The sequence below is a fragment of the Xenopus tropicalis genome, chromosome 8 (genome assembly GCF_000004195.4).
Source record: "Xenopus tropicalis strain Nigerian chromosome 8, UCB_Xtro_10.0, whole genome shotgun sequence".
Lineage (NCBI taxonomy): Eukaryota > Metazoa > Chordata > Amphibia > Anura > Pipidae > Xenopus > Xenopus tropicalis.
Genome location: NC_030684.2, coordinates 70046076 through 70066007, shown reverse-complemented (window position 1 = coordinate 70066007; position 19932 = coordinate 70046076). Strand labels below are relative to the sequence as shown.

General features: G+C 37.5%; 1 protein-coding gene across 8 annotated transcripts in view; it reads left to right on the top strand.

Annotated features, from left to right (window-relative positions):
* Nucleotides 1-19932, top strand: part of atp11c (ATPase, class VI, type 11C) — a 79776-nt gene that overhangs the window by 51126 nt on the left and 8718 nt on the right. For all 8 annotated transcript variants that reach the window (XM_012969232.3, XM_031891896.1, XM_002932596.5 and 5 more), the window contains exons 11-25: nt 2781-2862; nt 4671-4821; nt 5292-5489; nt 7138-7293; nt 9139-9296; nt 11499-11570; nt 12970-13043; nt 14064-14167; nt 15886-16067; nt 16337-16600; nt 17511-17679; nt 18540-18642; nt 18759-18904; nt 19502-19561; nt 19669-19796. In XM_012969232.3, the coding sequence (XP_012824686.2) occupies nt 2781-2862; nt 4671-4821; nt 5292-5489; nt 7138-7293; nt 9139-9296; nt 11499-11570; nt 12970-13043; nt 14064-14167; nt 15886-16067; nt 16337-16600; nt 17511-17679; nt 18540-18642; nt 18759-18904; nt 19502-19561; nt 19669-19796 (2047 nt within the window). The remainder of the gene's footprint in view (nt 1-2780; nt 2863-4670; nt 4822-5291; nt 5490-7137; nt 7294-9138; nt 9297-11498; nt 11571-12969; nt 13044-14063; nt 14168-15885; nt 16068-16336; nt 16601-17510; nt 17680-18539; nt 18643-18758; nt 18905-19501; nt 19562-19668; nt 19797-19932) is intronic.

Genomic DNA, 19932 nt, shown 5'->3' with positions numbered 1-19932 from the left:
TGAATATACTATATACATTTTTATTTTAAGTAAAAGTAAAGCCTCCCAGGCACATTTTTAGTTTTAGCTGTACCCTCTCTTTAATTACTTCACTGACATTTACCCCAGAACTACAGATGCTTGGAAGAATAGACCACCACCTTTAGCTGCACCCTTCTGTTCCAGCAGCCATCTTGGTGATCAGCAAGCAGCACATGCACACTTTCACCCAAACTGGGAACTGGGAAAAAACCTGGCAGGCCCTGGTCAGCTGGATTGCTGTTGCAATGCTGATGCATGCTGGCATTTAGACCCCAAATGAAGGAAAGCTTTGTAATTTGGAATAGGAAGCCATATTTGCCCATTTTGGATTCCTCATATGTACATTCCAAAAACATATGGTTTCTTGGGGTGAACCTACCGTTTGAGGATTTTAAGCCTTGAATCTGAAGTAACAAGCATAGTATTCAAGGCTATTGTGATACTAAAATCTACTGTTAGAATTGATGTTGGTATATATGGTTTATGTATGTGGGTGTATAGATAGGTCAGTATAAGTTTGTGTGTGCTGGGTTCACTTGGAAGGGTTGAACTTGATGGTCTTTTTTTCAACCCTATGTAACAATGTAACAGTATGCCGATTTCTGTGGTGGTGGTGCTTTGACATTTTTGTAGTGTACTGAGTTTTGTAAACAAACATGTCCGAAATCTCCAGAAAACTATACATATTTGGTATCGACACATTCATCAAACATGCAGATTTCTAAATCAGTTGTAGTTCCACAAATACAATAAAACATTTTTGCAATATATACAGTATCTATATATTATGTAAAATAGCAATTTTTTTTTTCATTTTTTTTTTTTTTAAGTATTTATTGCCTTAAATCTTGTTTGGAATTACACAAACATTTAGAAAGCCCAGCTTGTCCTGAAAAAATTGATGCATGATTTTCCTAGGCAAACTAAAATTACCCTTTAGGAAATGCCCCTAAAGTGAAATGACTGGCAAATGAAATGCAAAATCCTGCCCGGCTCATGTAGACGTGGGACTGGGTTTGATGGCAGACCGACAGATTTAGCTAAAGACAAATTCATCTAAAAGACAAAATCTGAAATCTGTTTAAAAGACAAATTCAATTGGAGATAGAGGTTTGTGGATAAGGTGAAAAATCCAATAAGTCCACTTTTATTTTGTCTCAGTATCACCACTTTTGGGAACTCCCCCAATGAGCGGGGATCCCCTACTCCTGTTTTTAACCAGTTTGGGATGAATATTCGCAGTGTCATGGTAACAGGTAAAATGTGGGATTTTTTTACTGATGTTTCTTCTATGCTTAAAGTAATACTGGCCCCAGATATAAAACTTTTTTTTTAACAACTATCATAACATTGCATGCACTTTATAAATTTCACCTTAAAAGTATTTGCCCAATGCTTTTACATAACCTATCTGATTCCCCATGTTCCTCTATGAGGGAGCTGCTATATGTGTGGAGCAGTAGTCCATTAGCATTAGAAGCTATAACTGACTGGCTGAGAAGGGACAGTCAGATTGGCAAAACAGGTAACTTTTAGGAGTATATTTATCATGCTGTGTAAAAAGTGGAGTAAAACATCACCGGTGATGTTGTTTATAGTAGCAAATCAGATGCCTTGCTTTGATTTTCTAACTGTTGAAATCTAATTGCTGATTGGTTGCCCTGGGCAACATCACTGGTAATGCTTTACTCCACCTTTTACACAGCATAATAAGTATACCCCTTAGTGTAGACAAATATTTTCAAGAGTCGTTTTTTAGTGTCACTATCACTTTAATGTGATAGACTGTTCCATAGCAACTAGTTTTGCTGGCCATCATCATGTACCATGTGTCCAGCACTAGCCCAATGCAAACAATGGATAAATGGTCTTTTGTTGACTTTATGCACCCAAAAACATAGGAAGTAATGACATTGACATGATCATTAGGGTGAAGACACACAGAGCGTCAGTTCTCAGTATTGTCTATGGTAGAGTATTTGCTGGTGTTTAGTAGCTGTGACAAATGCCTGCTACTAAGTAGCTCCTTTAGTGTTAGAACCCACAGAGTGGTTCAGTTGCCCGCAATAGATCTCTGCTATCGCTGGCGACTAACTGCTCCGAAATGGCTTTCCATGGGCAACAATTGAAGTAGCAACTGGAAAACCCTTCTCATCGCTTCGTTTTCCAAAGTTGCGCGAACTTGCCTGCAGGGGGAAACTTTGTGCAGATTACTAAAGCTATGCAAAGGAATTTCCATCAGCAACTCCTATGGTTGCTAGTGAAAAACCATTTCCACTCCATGGGTTCTTACCCTTCAAGCTAAGGACCCAAAGAGCAAATTAGTTGCCCGCTGTAGATTGCTGCTACCGCGGGCAACTAATTGCTCCCAAATGCCATTACACCGGCAACAATAGAAGATGCCAGTGGAAAGGCAGATGCATTGCTTAGGCTTTCCAAAGTTGCACAAAGTTTCCTCCTGTAGGCAACATTGCGCAACTTCGGAAAGCCAAATTGATGCATTGGCCTTTACATCGCCGACTCCTATTGTTTCATTACGGATCGGTTAGTCGCCTGCGGTAGCAGGGATCTATCGCAGGTGATTAACATGCTCTGTGGGTCCTTAGCTTAAAGCTAAGAGAATCCCTATGCATATTGTTTTATATCGGATGTAGCTTTACTGATGACTTACATATTGATACAATGCCACAAAAATGATGATAATTAGAATAAATGTTGATATTCCGTCATAGCAATAACTGTGTTCATGTTTTATTCAGGTGTTGCTGTATATACTGGCATGGAAACCAAAATGGCATTGAACTACCAAGGAAAGTCCCAAAAACGTTCTGCTGTAGAGAAGTAAGCCTGACTGTGCAAACATTGTTTTGTCATCTTTATCATTGTTTATATTTATTTGTTCTTGTATTTGGACAGATAATCTGCACTTAAACATTTCCTTACCCTGCCCACCATTACAGCCTGGAAGAATTTAGTGAATGTGGTTGCCCCTCTGTATAAACTCACGTACGAAATTAGGGGCGCACCTGACAAATTTGACAGTCTGGGGACCCTGGTGTGATCTAGAGGGTAACTGAACAATCCTGCTCCCAGTTACATAATAAGCCCCCCAACGTCCTCCCAACCTGTTCTCCCACACCCTGAATACATAAGTTCAGTAGGGGGATGGATCCAAGATGTGGGAATTACTGCCAGTTACACACTCTGTAATGCTATACCTACCCACTCAGTACTGGTAACAAATCCTAAAGGTAGACCTGGAAAAGAAAGACTAATGCGTCTTCCTCATTGCATTGTTAAATGTGATATTTTGTCTTTTGTTTGTATGAAAAGTAAATAAAATACACCTTTCAAAAAAAAAAAAAATTTCCTTGTGATAAAATTAATGCCAACATTCTTTTAAAAAACATTAATGTAAAATACAATTAGAACAATACGCAATACAACAAATTAAGTATGAAAACAGATACTAATGTTCCTGGGATCAGTTAATATAATATTTAGTTATTAGTGATTAACCTGTATTAAACATTTGAAGCTGTGCCTCTGAATTGTGTTTTTTTCCATTTTGCTTTTCTTCTTCAGAGCATTATAACAGGAATGAACAAATCTAGCTAGAATCTAGAGGGTGGGTTGTTATCAGTGTGCCAAGAATGTGAATTTGGCGCCTTAACACTTTGTTCCTGGGACTTGTCCAGTTCTGTGTCTTATCTTTCTATAACTGCTTACTTACTCTGAGTATTGTCTTTTCTCAAGTTTAATGCTCACACCATACTCCAGAACTCCCAAGGTCTTGTGCAAAGGTGTAATCCTTAGCTAAGATCCTTTTAGCATCTGTTTAGGCAACGTTTTTACATTTTAATCACAGCGAATTTCCTCAAATGTGAGAACATGGCATCACCTCCCTGTCGGAGTGCTCGCTCATTATTAGGTTGCACTCAACAGTATCTGAATGCACAGGCTGTGTCCCATAGAACACATTTGTTAGAAGAAATACTGACTGGATGTCATTTCCATTTGCATGAACCTATCCAGGATGTCTAGTGATTCCCTTGGGGTAGGTTAGTGGGCATTAAGTCTGCTTGCTACAGCCATGTACTGATAAATACACATCTTGACACCAGAATAGAAATACTGGTTATCAAAAACTAAATTAAAGTGTGTGTGGAGTGTTTTCTGGTCTCTTTGTGGGAGTACTTCATTGTTATGAATCTTTGTACCAATGTTTTAATGTTTTTTATGGCCCTTTAAACTCTTTACTTTGTTAGAGAAAGGTTATACACAAATATCCATCCTGTAAGTGACATGAAACAATCCTCTTTTATTGTATATTATAATGTAATGTACAGAACAAATCATTTGGAGCAAAAAAGGAGACCAGTGCACGCAAACATAATGTTTTTAAATGTGTTTCCAGTTTTCCCCAACCCTTTTTGTAAACTGTAAAGAGGAAATCATATAGGTACAGATGCAGGAGCCCTTGGTATTTTTGTGTGCACCACTAACTACATTACAGTGTTTTAGGTATGTTGTTGATTTCCTTGCAAATATGCTTGTAAGCTTAACACATTTTTCCCGGTAACATGAATCTCATTTTCAAATGATGGATAGACATAGCATTAATCTCAGTCTTTTCTCATCCCTTTCAGATCCATAAATGCATTTTTAATAGTATATTTATGCATACTGGTCTCCAAAGCAACCATCTGCACTTCTTTGAAGTACCTGTGGCAGAGCAATCCAGCCAATGATGAGCCATGGTACAATGAGAAAACACGCAAGGAAAAGGAGGCCTTCAAGGTACATGACCTGTGTAGAAATTGCTTGAATTGTGCTTAGCTTAGCTAGGTGATGGTATATAGGATATAGAATTCAGACTGATCTTTATCAGGGAGAAAACCTGTGTTCGTGCTGTGACTTAGCCCTGAGCTTTTCTACGTGTGTTGGCTGTCTAAAAGGGGCAGTTTAAAACTGAATGGAAACCATTTTGAAATCATTGTTAAATGTTGTGCAGCCATTGGTTAAACTAAGTTTGTTGGGCTGCTATGTAGGAGTTTTCCTAAAGGAGCATTTGAAGGTTGTTTAAATGGAATCAGAAAATATTTGACACATGTCCATACATTTTTGTTTTTTGCAATATACTTTGCCAACATTTTCTGTTTCTTTACTTTGGTAAAGTCAAGTCTTATTGGTCATACCTGGTTTTATTTGTTAACCTTATGTTTCTCTTGGTCATTCTCTACAGTTTCTTATTATGTTGTTTCCCCCAGATTTTAAAAATGTTCACAGACTTTCTCTCGTTCATGGTGCTATTCAACTTCATCATCCCAGTATCCATGTATGTTACTGTGGAAATGCAGAAATTCCTAGGATCCTTCTTCATTGCTTGGGATATGGAAATGTTTGACGAAGAAATAAATGAAGGAGCTTTGGTTAACACATCTGACCTTAATGAAGAACTTGGGCAGGTAAGGTGGTTATTAATTAAATTACACTTTAACAATCACTGTTCCTATTGGAGACCTAGTAAGGTGGACTCAGTAAAGAATGAGCTTATAGCAAAAAAAAAAATATATATATCTTTTAAAATTTGGTCTTGGCAGAGCAATGTTATGTTGTCAGGCAGCCATATTAGTCAAAAGGCCCCATGCAACATCACTGTTGCTTATGAATGGTACAAATGACCCATTGTGGTCCGTGCATCATTTACCAGGGTTAAATATTTCAAGATTAGAGATTGTCAAAAACATAATTTCCACAGCTATTGAAAGAAATAAAAATGACACAGTATAAAGGTTCAGCTCACGGTAAAAGGTTTAGTTGGCTAAAAAAGCAAGACTCAAGAGGGGATCAAGACTATTGTCAACACAACTATGCACTCGATACAGTGTAATGAAATTACATTTCACTTATCTTGAACTTTGCTTCTAACACTAGTCTGCTAGCGAGATGCTTCTACTTTCAAAGGGGCTAATGGGTTCACAAATAGTTCTCCACTGTAAATAATGTTTTGAACTATGTCAGTGTAAATATTGCTCTCTGGCAGAATGTAAAGACTTGGAAACCTTTGTGTGTGTTAGTTCGGTCTATACATGGTCACTTTTCTTTAAATAAATGAAAAGTAGTTTGTGGCAGTGCTTGCTGTTTTGATTGTTGCATTAGCTTCAATAACAGAGCTTAGGGGAAAATGTATCGGTATCCAATAAGAAAAAAATGGCACTTTTTTAACAAATCATTATTTTCGTTTAATAAAAAAATAGTCACGTAGGTTTTGTCACAATTTTTTTTAACCTGCAAACGCAAAATATTCAGCCTCTTAATGTGCAAAAAACATATACTGTAAATATATATTAAAATCAGATTTGAAGAGGAAGAAAGCAATAAGTTTAAGGAACCTGACACACACACCTTTTGATTTCTGTTATGCTCTATTTCATTGGCAATCACAGAAGCTTCCCATTGCAGTTGTTGGAAAGCACCCTACCCCAGTGCAGTTCCTACATTTTGATAACCGTATACCCTGTAGCACAAATCATGGTTCTAGAATTAATTTCGTTTTTAAAGTTTTTAAAGGGATTTGTAGCCTCGGAGAGCAATAGTTTTGGTTGATGAGGTCATTGACCCCAATTTGAGAGCTGAGAAGAGGCAGAAGATGTAGGCCAATAATTCATAAACTGTAATAAATAAGTAAATACCCACTGAAATGGGGGTTAAGGCCATTAATGGGACTTATTTATTAATGTGGTAAAGTCGTGCATATAAAAAAAATTTAATAACTGATTTTCAAATTTGAAACTCGACAAAAACTTGAGTTGAACATATGGCTTGACTTTGCCTAGGACAACTACCATTGACTTAGAAACGTGCAAGCTTTTAGATAGCAAAGTTTTACATTTTAGTTTTTGGGGTTTTTGCACTAAATACCAGAAATACTAGTTTTCGAACCATAACTAAAATTTGATTTTTTTTTCAAATGCAAAAAACTTCAATCGAGAAAAATAATCAACCTTGACGATTGATAAACGACACCTTTAAGCACCTTGTGTAGTGACATAAGGCAGAACTGTAATGTCATTACTGGAGTGATCTAACACTTTTGGATTTGTTCCCTTTCAGGTAGAGTATGTATTCACAGATAAGACTGGGACACTCACAGAAAATAAAATGGAGTTCATTGAGTGTTGCATTGATGGCCATAAATATGCAAATACAGATGCGATGGATGGGTTGTCTTTGACTGATGGTTTAGCTTATTTTGGTAAAGCTTCCCAGGTAAAGGACCTTTCCTTAAAGGGATTCTGTCATGATTTTTATGGTGTACTTTTTATTTCTAAATTAGACTGTTCACTGTTCACATTGCAAATAATTCACATTCCGGAACCAATAAATGTGTATATAAGTTGTAATGTTGGTTTGTAGGCAGCCATATTAGGTCATTGTGCCTGATAATGAGCTTTCAGAAGAATCCAGCGCTACACAACTGAATTGCTTTCAGATAAACAGTTTATAAGCTATAAATAGCACTTGCCACTTTATACCTACATCTCTCCCTTATCCCAGGCACAGTTTTTCCTCATTGCACAGGATTCTCTTCTTTTGTCTTGCTTCCTGTCAGGCCCTCCTTACTTTCGTATCAGTTCTTGCTCTCCCTGCCGCTTAAGTCCACGTCTGGCTCTTCCCTTGCATTATGCCTCTCTGGTCTCCCTTTCCCCTTCGCACGGTCCTTTTGTGGCCTTGCTTCCCCTCTCTGCCACCACTTCAAGTTTTGCTTTCTGCCTCTGAGTGTCTGCTCTGTCTGGTTTCCCCCTCGCAAGATGCCTTTTTTCCTCTCCCTTCAACCCATCATCTCAATTTTCACTCAACCCCCTCTCAAGTCAGGTTCCCTCTACCACCTTAATCGTATGGTGTTGGTCTCCCTCCTTCCCTCACCTTTCCCCCTCCTCTGCTCTCTTTAACTTGCAAGTGATGTCTCCCATGGTAGCCTAGAAGGCAAAGAGCAGAAAAAATAACTGATGGATTTCAAATACAGGTATTTAGCCCCAAAGAAAGGGAATACAGGAAAACACATTGAGAATACAGCAAAGGGGAAAAAATCATGACAGACTAAAAAGTGCAATTTTGCTATGCATAAAGCAAAGCCAGAGATCTTAAGTAAGACATTGAACCCAGAACTTTATATTATAAATGCATAATGTACCCCCTATATGGTAACATAACTCCTTATAATATCTTTATAGATTACAATAGGGGTTACATTACCCACTATATATCCTTTACTGTCCAAGCTAATTAAACTAATGGCACATGGGGCAGTTTTTCCACAGTGTTTTTTTAGCTGCCAGATAAATCCCTAAATTATTGCTTGCCTGTTAACCTACTTGCTAATATTCAGGGCAGTACCAGCAGTGCTAATAGCCCATGGAGGCACTATCAATTCAGGCAAATTAATCCTTCAGTAGAGGTGTCAGAGGGTTGCAGCCTTCTTACCTGCTTATTGATCTGCTGATCTGCTGCTGGGGGAAGGGGTGATATCACACCAACTTGCAGTGTAGCAGTAAAGAGAGACTGACGTTTATCAGAGCACAATTCACTTGGCTGTGGGAACCTAGGAAAGTAAGGAAATGGCTAGAGCCATGTAAAAAAATGAACTTCAATGCAGAATTCTGGCAGAAGAGAACATGTTTTTCTGTTAACAGTATTTCTTTTAATCGTAGCTTTTGGCATGTGTGGGGGGAGAGGAGAAGAAGCAAATAGGAAATACTGTGTTGCTTTAATATAGGACATTTTCAACAAACCTTTAAAAAGTAATGTAAAATAAACATCACCACAGTTTCTTGTTGCTGCATACCCTCTTTTCTAATCGCACAGATCAAGCAAAGAGTGTGGCGAGTGCCACTCATGTTTAAATGGAAATGTGCAGAGGGTGAATATTCTGTGTACCCAATATATACTTTTATCTCATTCTGTTTGGTCTTTAGTTTTGTGTGTGTGTTCCATCTGGCCTGTAGGAGAACCATTATTACCAGATAAAGAGGCTTCTGCAAGAAGTACCATAGGCTATCAATGATGAGTGCTGAGTCTTGTGCTCAAAGCTGATCAGCACATTCTCTTTCCTAGGACCTGGAAGAGTTATTTTTAAGGGCGCTTTGCCTGTGCCACACAGTGCAGATGAAGGAAGAGTGTCACACTGACGGGCCAAGTTTTTCATCTACAGATAATTGTGCTTACATCTCCTCTTCTCCTGATGAAATTGCCCTGGTGACTGGAGCCAAGAGGTAAGACTTGTGCCAAAGTTTGGTAACAAACGCCAGTCTGAATTCCTTTTTGCCTTTACAGAGGTACTCTTAGACTAGGTACATGCCACCTGGTAGCTGTAGCCTTGAATGTAAAAAATGCATGTTTGCAACCAATAAGCAGGTCGAAATTGCTGGTCACCTGTTTAAAAGCAAACATCTTATTGGTTGAGATGAGTTAATACTACTGGACAAACTTAGTGCATTTTATTACATATGGGGGTATACATTTTATACAGGTTACAGTTTGGTTGCCAATTTGAAAAAAATGGTGTTTAATTTTTATTTTTGTGCTACATTTATAAGCTTATAAAATATGTGTTTATTGCTACTCCTCTACTGTATAGAAAAATGCATGTCCAGAAAGTGTCACTGGTGCATAACAAACAAAATATCAAAAGATGTATAAAAAGCTTGAAAATAGTACAACAGTTGCTAACCAGTGCTAAAACATCAGTAGATGCTCATGACTGTTGCTTTCTGTACTTAGCACCTTATGTGTTAACAATGCATTTAGGATGCAATAAATTAAACTTTTGTGCATGAGGTCATATTAAAAAGCTTAGGAGAAACATCCATGCTATACTATCACCTAAATCATATACATACAAAAAATAAATAGCAACATATGCTAGACAGGGAACAAGATTTAGAAACAGAAATACCCCAAGAAATATGGCTCAAAAACTACCAAAATATATTTAAAGGCAGCTACAACGTAACTATAATGGAAACTTCGCTCAAACTATTCCAAAGGACATATTACGTGCCTGAACGACTCTCCCAAATTTACCCCACGTCGTCACAACTTTGCTTCAGGAACTGCACCACACGAGGCACCATGTGGCATATATGGTGGACCTGCCCAACAGTGCAAGAACTCTGGACAAAAGTAGCCACTATTCTCTCCAAACTGTTCCATACAGATATTTCCCCATGCCCTAAGACAATGCTCTTAGGACATAAACTGCAAGGCCTTAACAATCCTGCACAACGCCTTACACAACACATATGCATGGCAACTAGAATTGCAAATCAAATTTACTATCCATAGAGAAAGTCCTGGACAAAATTGAATATATACACTCCAATGAAGCTCTAAAATATCAACTGGACAACGAAACCGAACTATACCTAAAGATATGGGACACCTGGATATTAAACAAGGACAATCTCTCTCGAGCACAAAGCTATGGGTAGGACCCCCCTTTAACTAAAACAGCCAAAAGCAATAGATAAGTGAGGGAGAAACTGAAAATGTTAGCAAGGAATGATATATATTAACATAGAGACCTAGAGCGCAAACTGTTATAATGTTTGAAAAATCAATAAAAACAAAGTTTACAAAAAAAAAAGCTTAGGAGAAAATATTTTCCCTTTAATGCCACAGTGTATGAGCCCTAACTACCTCATCCCCTGATCTGCCTTTCCAGATAGAATAGTAACTATAAAACAATAGTTACGGAGAGTTTAAAACAAAAAAAATGATGGTATGTTAGAATGTCTGGCCCCCCAAAAAAAGAGTTAAGCCAAAAATAGTGGGATTCTTAGATTTTTTAGTTCATATGAGGATACAAGTGATCTCACAATTAAAATCTAGAGAACCATAATGGGACACTAAGGGGCACATTTACTAACCCACGAACGGGCCGAATGCGTCCGATTGCATTTTTTTCGTAATGATCGGTAATTTTGCGATTTTTTTCGCCGTCTTTACGATTTTTGCGTAAAAACGCGAGTTTTCCGGCGTCTTTACGATTTTTGCGTAGAAACGCGAGTTTTTCATAGCCATTACGAAAGTTGCGCAAAGTCGCGATTTTTTCGTAGCGTTAAAACTTGCACGAAACGTCGCGCCTTTTAAGTTTTATCGCTACGAAAAAGGCGCGACTTCGCGCGCAAGTGTTAACGCTACGAAAAAATCGCGACTTTGCGCAACTTTCGTAATGGCTACGAAAAACTCGCGTTTTTACGCAAAAATCGTAAAGACGCCGAAAAACTCGCGTTTTTACGCAAAAATCGTAAAGACGCCGAAAAATCGCAAAAATACGAAAAAGTCGCAAAATGTTCGTTTCCAATCGGAATTTTTCCAATTCGGAATCGTGTCTTAGTAAATCAGCCCCAAAGTCCCCAAAGTCTAAGAGTGTTTTATTTAATTACAATTACAGAACATTTTATATCTTCCAGGTATGGGTTCACATACATGGGAACTGAAAATAATGTCATGAGTGTTGAGAACCAGAAAAATGAAATAGAAAGGTGAGTACTAAAGGCATGTTAGCCAAACTTTAAGCTTAGGTGCTGAGTGTTAAAGAGACCAGAAGAATGAGGTTCCTGTCCTGTAGAGCTTACAGTTTAAACATTTTCTTGAGCTTGATTTATGCAGATTATGTCAAATAAAGCGAGTTCTTGTGGCAAGCTCCCAAACTGGCTCTGTTTTGTTGTTAAAAAAATGTTGTCTATGGGCCCAAAATGGTGGCCTGTATGACTAATATCTGGCCAGTTTGTAAATCCTGTAAGGATCACATTGGACCATTGGTGAGGCGGTTTGCACAATCCAGTGATTGGCTTAGACAAAATAATAAACAAGGTTGATTTTGCCCCATTGCCTGGGTGGCCAGATTATGTGTATGCCTAGCTTTAGCCCACAAGAAAATCTATGTATATTTTTAAAATGCAGAGGTTTTTTATGTTCAAGAAAGACCATATGCTAGTAGAAATATGCTAGTGGAGAAAACTTGGAAGAGTGGTGACTTTTTCTTAGAAGTGGCTAGCCTACCAAATTACTCTAGAAAAGAACAGCTGGACTTTCTAGTCTCGGCTATTGTAACTTGGACTTGACAATTAGAGACAGGGCAAACATAGGATACATGGGAGAGTAGCAAGACAAAAGCCACTCCTATCAGTGAGTAAAATCAGTGCTCTTCTCACATTAAAAAAAAAAAAAAAAAAGTTTTTACCTAAAGTCACATAGTTTTAGGGTAAAGACACACTGAGCTACTAGTAACAGCTACTTTTTCATGGCTACTAAACTCCGGAAGATACCCTGCCATAGACAATACTGAGAATTGCCTCTGTTAGAGGCAGAGACAATTATTAGTAAATGATCAGCATTGTCTTAGAAGCCACGACAAGTAGCTGCTACTAGTAGCTCTTTGTGTCTTCACCCCTAAGGGTTCAGATTTGGTTTGACTTGGATTAGCCCAAATCCTGCTGATTCCCAAACCAAATCCCGGATTTGTATGTTTTCATATGTGTAAGTTTTCATATGAGCAATGTACAGAGGTGCTTGAAAATTTGTGAACCCTTTTTGAATTACATATTTTAATAATTATTAATATTTTTCAAATACAAAATGCTTGTTCATTTATGTATTGAGAAGATTTACTGTACAACCTATTGGTGCCCTCAGCATAAGCATATTTGAGAACAGAAAGAAAGTCTAGTGGCCATCAGCATTAACAACATAGTGGAATATCCATTTAATACTATTAATTATTCATAATACAAAGTAGATATACTATTTGAATGTAACAAAGTTGACTAATTTACTACTTGAATCTAAATTACGCACTATAGCTTTGCCCTTTTCTTGTCTGCTGGCCTACTAATTTTTGTGGATCAGGCAGGTAATGGCGTTTTATATCTCTTCTTGCAGGTACCAACTGCTGCATGTTTTAAATTTTGATCCAGTGAGACGGCGCATGAGTGTTCTGGTTAAAGCCAAAACAGGTAGAGTTTCAAATCTGCTGTTGCTGCCCAAACCATAGCAACATTTGTCAGTTTGGTTTGCTTTTTTTTTTTTTAATTTCCATTTTGATATCAAAAGAGACACTGGGGATTATGCTCACTAAATTGTCAAGAACAGAAAGGAATACTACTATCACTTACTTTTTACACTGGACTGGTACTCCTATTTTGTATTAAAAAAAATGGAATTGATTCTTCACCAAAGCTTGAAGAATGACAGACATTGGTGGTGTTCTTATGGAAATATGGCCCAGTACCTCTGCACTGGTTGTTTATCAAGTTGAAATATTTTTTTTAAGGAGAAGGAAAGGTAAAAACTAAGTAAGCTTTATCAGAAAGGTCTATGTAAATGCAGCCGTAAGCACTTACAGTATTGCTGCACTGAGTCCTCTATCAAAAGAAACACAGGATTTCTTGCCTCTTTTTTTGTAAACATGATGTTCCAGTGTCTGACTTCCTCTCTCAGATACAGCCCCCCTCCCACCAGAATGCTAAGAACTCCCTCCCCCCTCCCTTAGGAATATGTGATCTCAGCTATAACAGCTAGAGACTGCAGGAAGGAAGCTATCTAAAATGGCAGCTGCTATCTTAAGCAAAAGGAGAACGCTTCTAAAGCTGTTTACTCAGGTATGGTAATGCTTTCTGCAGAATAAATATATTGTTCTAGGTGGCACTAGTGTCGCAATTCTATTGGCAGTAAAATGCCAAAAGACTTTCCTTCTCCTTTAATGTACTGTATCTAGAATTTGGTTATACTACTTTAGTGTTCTTATAGTTAAAAATGGAAACATTTGTGTATTGTTGTGCCATGCATAAGGTGTAGGAGAAATCAAACTACACAAACAAACAGAAATGTAAGACAAGAAGTTAGATAGCTACATTTGTGAGATTTCACTCTGAAGAACTGAGCCTGTTCCAAATAAATGACATTTTAACAAACTAAAACACATATCTTGGATTGTTAGAACTACTTTCATGTCCCAACAATTTTTTTCATTTCAGGAAAAATTTTCCTCTTCTGTAAAGGAGCAGATAGTTCTATGTTTCCCAGGGTGGCACGTGATCAAGTGCAGAGGATAAAGGTTCATGTTGAAAAAAATGCACTGGTACGTCTTAACATCAACTTCATGCTGCCTGTGTCTGCAATGTAATGTACAGTTATTAGTATATTTCCACAGTGTGGTTGCTTTCAGCCTTAATGCACGACCACATGATATCATGCAGGATTTATTTTAGAAGGGCATCCTATGCTCGGATTGTAGTCTGTCTGTCTAAACTAAAAACGTCTCTTCCAAGTCCGTATGTTTGTGGGTCGATGATGTTTTAGTGAATGAGCCACAGCCTGAAGGAACACATGGATTAGATAGCAGGAAGCCTTATATCAGGCAACCTATATTAATAGTGTAACATATTTTGCCCTTAAATGCCGAAGTGAGCCATAGGTTCTGTTGAACTATTTATTAAATAATGTTACAACACATTTGTGTCCCAAATGAAATTAAAGGGGTGGTTCACCTTCAGGTTAACTTTTAGTATGTTATAGAATGGCCTGTTCTTAGCAGCTGTTCAGTTGGTTTTCATTTTTTATTTTATACTTTTTGAATTATTTCCTTTCCTCTTTTGATTCTTTCCACTTTCAAATGGGGGTTACTGACCCCAGCAGCCAAAAATATTGCTCTGTGAGGCTACAATGTCATTGTTACTTTTTATTACTTATCTTTCTGTTTAGGCCCTCCTCTGTTCATATTCCTGTGTCTCTTTCAAACCACTGCCTGGTTGCTAAGTTAAATTGGACCCTAGCAACCAGGTAGCTGCTGAAATTCCAAGCTGAAGAGCTACTGAACAAAAAGCTAAATTATTCAAAAACTGGAAATAAAAAATGGAGACCAACTGCAAATTGTAACAGGATAGCACTTATACTAAAATGTGAACTACCCCTTTAAATGGGAGCTTACATGGAATGGCAGAAAGCATGTCAATTAGCTAGGGCCTCCATTAAAATGTGAGTATAACTAAATATTAATGTATTAGGCTTAACTACATTAACTAATGTTATCTTCCACAGAACAGGCAGTTTGCATAAATGTATATATGCCAGTAAGGAATGCTGTGTGTATATACTAACCTATACTCTGGTTTGTCTTAGTGCCTTTGGGATGACTTATATTATGTTATAATGCCGTGGAATGCACTGCTGTTCCCCCTGGCAGAGGAAAGAGAAAAGCAGTTAGCAGATAGCTGTGCAGTTTGGCTCAGAATGGCCCTTTGAGTTCTACTAGGTTTATACATTGGTTATCATGGGCTACTTACGAGGGCAATGTAATTGTAAAAGATATACAGCAGATGCTAACAGTTCTGACCATCAGTAGCAATGTGTATGCTATATTTTTGAATACTTACTGGAAAGATAGTAACAAACTACAATATAAGTTAAGTCTCGAACTTGATTCATGTCAAAAGTAGAAACTGTACAAAGATAGCAAACTAGGAGAATTCATCAAAGTAAATTAATTTAGTATTATAAGTGTTGCGGACTCAGCCCTCTAGTGACCAAAAAGAGGGAAAAGATTATAAAATTTAAAGATTAAGTCTGCAAAAATTCAAAGCTTAAAAATGTCATATTCCACATTCCTAGGCTGCATACATGGGGTATGATTTTTTAATGGATTTATAATAAAGATTTGTTATTTTTAAGCTTTGAATTTTTGTGGACTTAATCTTTAAAAAGTAGAAACTGGTTTTGACTAGAACATTATCTTTAATGTTGAGGCTGTATAAAATATCATACATTTTTTTATTATTTTAATTTTTCTTTTGTGCAAAGGATGGCTATAGAACTCTTTGTGTGGCCTTTAAAGAGGTCAGCCAGGAGTTGTATGAAAATATTAACAAACAGCTGGAGGAAGCAAAATTAGCTTTGCAGGATAGAGAAGAACGGCTGGCCAAAGTGTATGATGACATAGAAGCTGATATGCATCTTCTGGGAGCAACAGCGGTGGAAGACAGGTAATATTAGCAGTATGTCTGGTGGTTTGTGATTGGGTATAGGAAACTGAAAACTATGTCCACCACGTCACTGCTTAGTAGATCTTTCATATAAAGCATGCACAATGAATGGCCCTGTTATTGCATAAAAATCTATGAAAATTAAATCTTTTGAAAATAATAATATATTTGGCACCAAATTATCAGAATTTAGGAAACCTAGTGATTCAAAGTTTACCAAGTTTAATTGTAGCCCTGTAAACCTGACTGCATCCTCTGTGTGCCTAAAGGCTACAGGAGCAAGCGGCAGAGACTATAGAGGCTTTACATGCAGCTGGAATGAAGGTTTGGGTGCTGACTGGAGATAAACTAGAGACCGCCAAATCTACGTGCTATGCCTGCCGCCTTTTCCAGAGCAACACTGAACTCCTGGAACTAACCACCAAAGATTTAGAGGAGTATGAAAGGAAAGAGGACCGTCTGCAAGAGCTGCTTATGGAATATCACAGAAAACTGGTGCAAGAGGCTCCCAAACTGAAAGGGGGTGCTAATAGGTAATATATTTTTTTGGAAAGATGTTTTATTAGGTAAAATTTTGGTGTTCTCCCAATTTTTCTCGTGGAGATAGCAGTGTCTGGTTAAAAGCAGCTGCTGAAGAGCTGTTCTCTGAGCTAGAACTGTAGCTACTGCTCATCAGCTGGAACCCTACAAAATTGCTGGAAATTGTTAAGAGGGTCCATTGCAAATGTGCTGTCTGCCAAGGCTAATATGAGATTTACTAAACTGTGTGCCAACATTAGGCCTGGATTTATTAAGGTAAGCATAAAATGTTTATAAAAATGATTTGGGATTCTAGCCCTGGTTACTTGCTGGTCCAGGTCTATGAGTTAGTTTCTTTACATTAAATAACAGTAAGAGCTGGATGACACTGGCAAAAAAAAAATCAAGCAAAGGACATTATAATAATTGATTGTGCTCATGTTGAATATATTTGTATGTTACACGTATTTATTAAAAATAACAAAAATGCTAATAGTTTGATGCGTGCATGATAAAAACACAGACCTGCTTGGAATTGTCAAGTACCCTGCAGTCCAGGTATTCTTTTAGTACATCCACTGGCATATTGCATGCTGTAGGGTACTGGCAGACAGGGTGACATTCTTTGTAGGAAACTGCCCCCATTCAAAGTGACTGCAAACTAACACCAAGCTAGCAATCCTTTCAATTAACTGGCTCATATCACTTTAAAATGCACTGCATTTTCTATCAATATGCACCTGTCAGGACCAGGCACTCAATACTCTGATAGAATCAAACACTTGACGCTTGATTTTGCAAATTGTGGATCAACTGCTGCCCATTTTATTGCAAGCAACTGAATTTTCTGATTGTCCTGCTATATCTGCAGCAAGCTCTGTGTCCCAATTGTGGTTACAAACATAGAAATTATTTGCATTTCAGGAGCTGGACTGGAAACCAGGACCATGGTTTAATTATTGATGGTGCAACATTGTCTCTAATATTAAACTCCAACTGCAGTTCCAGCCATTATAAAAATATCTTCCTTCAGATCTGCCAGAAATGCTCTGCAGTCTTATGCTGCCGGATGGCTCCACTGCAGAAGGCACAGGTGGGAAAAGGGAATACACTTTGTATAAATGTAATAACATGAAGATCTAAATATAGAATAGGGCTGCCCAGAAGGGGGAAAGGGATTGAAGTGATAACAGTAGTTTATTTTAATAGAATATCATAGGTTATCAGGTTGTAAAGTCTGGTAGAAATTATTTATATTGAGAAGGGGTCTGAAAATCAGAATCTACTTAACTGCGAGTAAACAGTTCCTCCTACAGCCTGGTTTGCATTGTTGTCTCAAAGTGATGCTCTAAGATAGGGTTTTCCAGGGGGCGAATGGGGTCCAGACTAGGATTCAAACTAGACCCTGACATTTCAAGTACAGGGAGGCCCAAACAGCCCCCCACCAGCCCACTAAATAGTGACTGTCTATAACATCTTACAACAGCTCCTCAGAACCCACAGATTGCCAGTCCAGGCCTGGGGAAAATGCAGCTTTTCAATTCAATATTTGTTGCTCTATGCCAAGCTGTAGGAAACATCTGTACCCTCCTTTTGTATAACAATGTTTTTTTCTGTAAGATACAGCCCATGTCATCATCTGAGTATTGCAAATAAACCCTTTGCAATAAAAAAGAGTTGAATAGCAAGGCTGTGATTCTATTCCCTTTAAAAACTCATTATGTGCTCAGAGAATTTGGGTGTATGTTTCTATTTATATTATTATTATTATTATTATTATTATAAACATTTATTGTTAAAGTGCCAACATATTCTGTATATAATGTATATTTACATTATATAAATACAAAAGAACATTCAAACTAATTTACAGTATAGTTTCCTATTTATATGATGTATGTATAATGATGGTTTTGTTGGTTATACAGAAACTGCTCTTTTCTCACCTGTTAGATTGTTAAAATGGTGAAGAACACAAAGGGGAGCCCAATTACCTTATCCGTGGGGGATGGTGCCAATGATGTTAGCATGATATTGGAAGCGCACGTTGGCATAGGTAATCATTTCCATTTTACAATACTCTTCTAATAAAATATACTCAATATAAACACAATATTATGGTTTATTATTTGAGAATTCTAATAATTTCTCTTTTTTTCCCCTCTTTTCTAGGCATAAAAGGGAAAGAAGGACGCCAAGCAGCACGCAGTAGTGACTATGCTGTGCCAAAATTTAAACATTTAAGAAAACTTCTTTTAGCCCATGGGCATTTGTATTATGTAAGGATAGCTCACCTTGTACAGTACTTCTTTTATAAGGTAGGAATCAGTTTCACCATCAAATCTCACTGCTTATTAGAGTCATAACCTGCTGCTTTCTTCTGATGGTATCCCTTAGGCTTTCTAGCCCTACACTGAGCTATTTTATTTTAATTGGTTGTACCTCTCTCAAACTTTTTATATTTATAAAGTACAGTGTTATCCTTATTATGAGTTTAACATTGTACAAAATGCTGCAAAACATGGAGTGTCCAACTTCTACCTTTACAGCTGCTGCTGCTGGACTAAAACTCTGACGTGCATTATCGGGAAATGCTGGAAGTTGTATTTTAGCAACTAAAGGGGCATCCGTTGTTAATTCCTTGTAAACTCACTGTAACTCGGGTAGATCCATTAATTATTGAACGCCAACACGTTATACGTTGTATAATAGTTTTGAAACAGCTAGAGGGACACAGTTGGGCATCCATTGTATTTAGATGTTTGCAGTAGAGTTATCCTTATATGTATATGCCCTTATGTGGTCATAAAGTAAGCCAAAATCATTCACTCAAGTGCACCAGCAGTTACTTTCACAGAAGGATGTATAACACTGTCATGCCACTATTCACATTGTCACCTTTCTGTTTTTTCTAGAACCTGTGCTTCATTTTGCCACAGTTTTTATACCAATTCTTTTGTGGCTTTTCACAACAGGTATGTAACACATTTTTTATTGGGAATTAGTGTAACCATTGATTATTCCCTTAGTAATAACTTAATAACTGGAATCTCTTACTCTCCTTCTCTGTCTTGTGTTCCAGCCACTTTATGATGCTGCATACCTGACAATGTACAACATTTGTTTCACCTCAATGCCAATCTTGGCATACAGCTTATTGGAGCAGCGCATCAATATAGAAATCCTATCCTCAAATCCTAAATTATATATGTAAGTATTAAAAAAAAAAAAAAAAAAAAAAAAAAGGTTAGTAAACCTACCAAACTGCTGTGGCCCCTAGGTTTGCATTCATCAGTACTGATGTGTGGTGTGTCATTGCAGTGTCTGCAGTGCTCTCTTTGTGGCA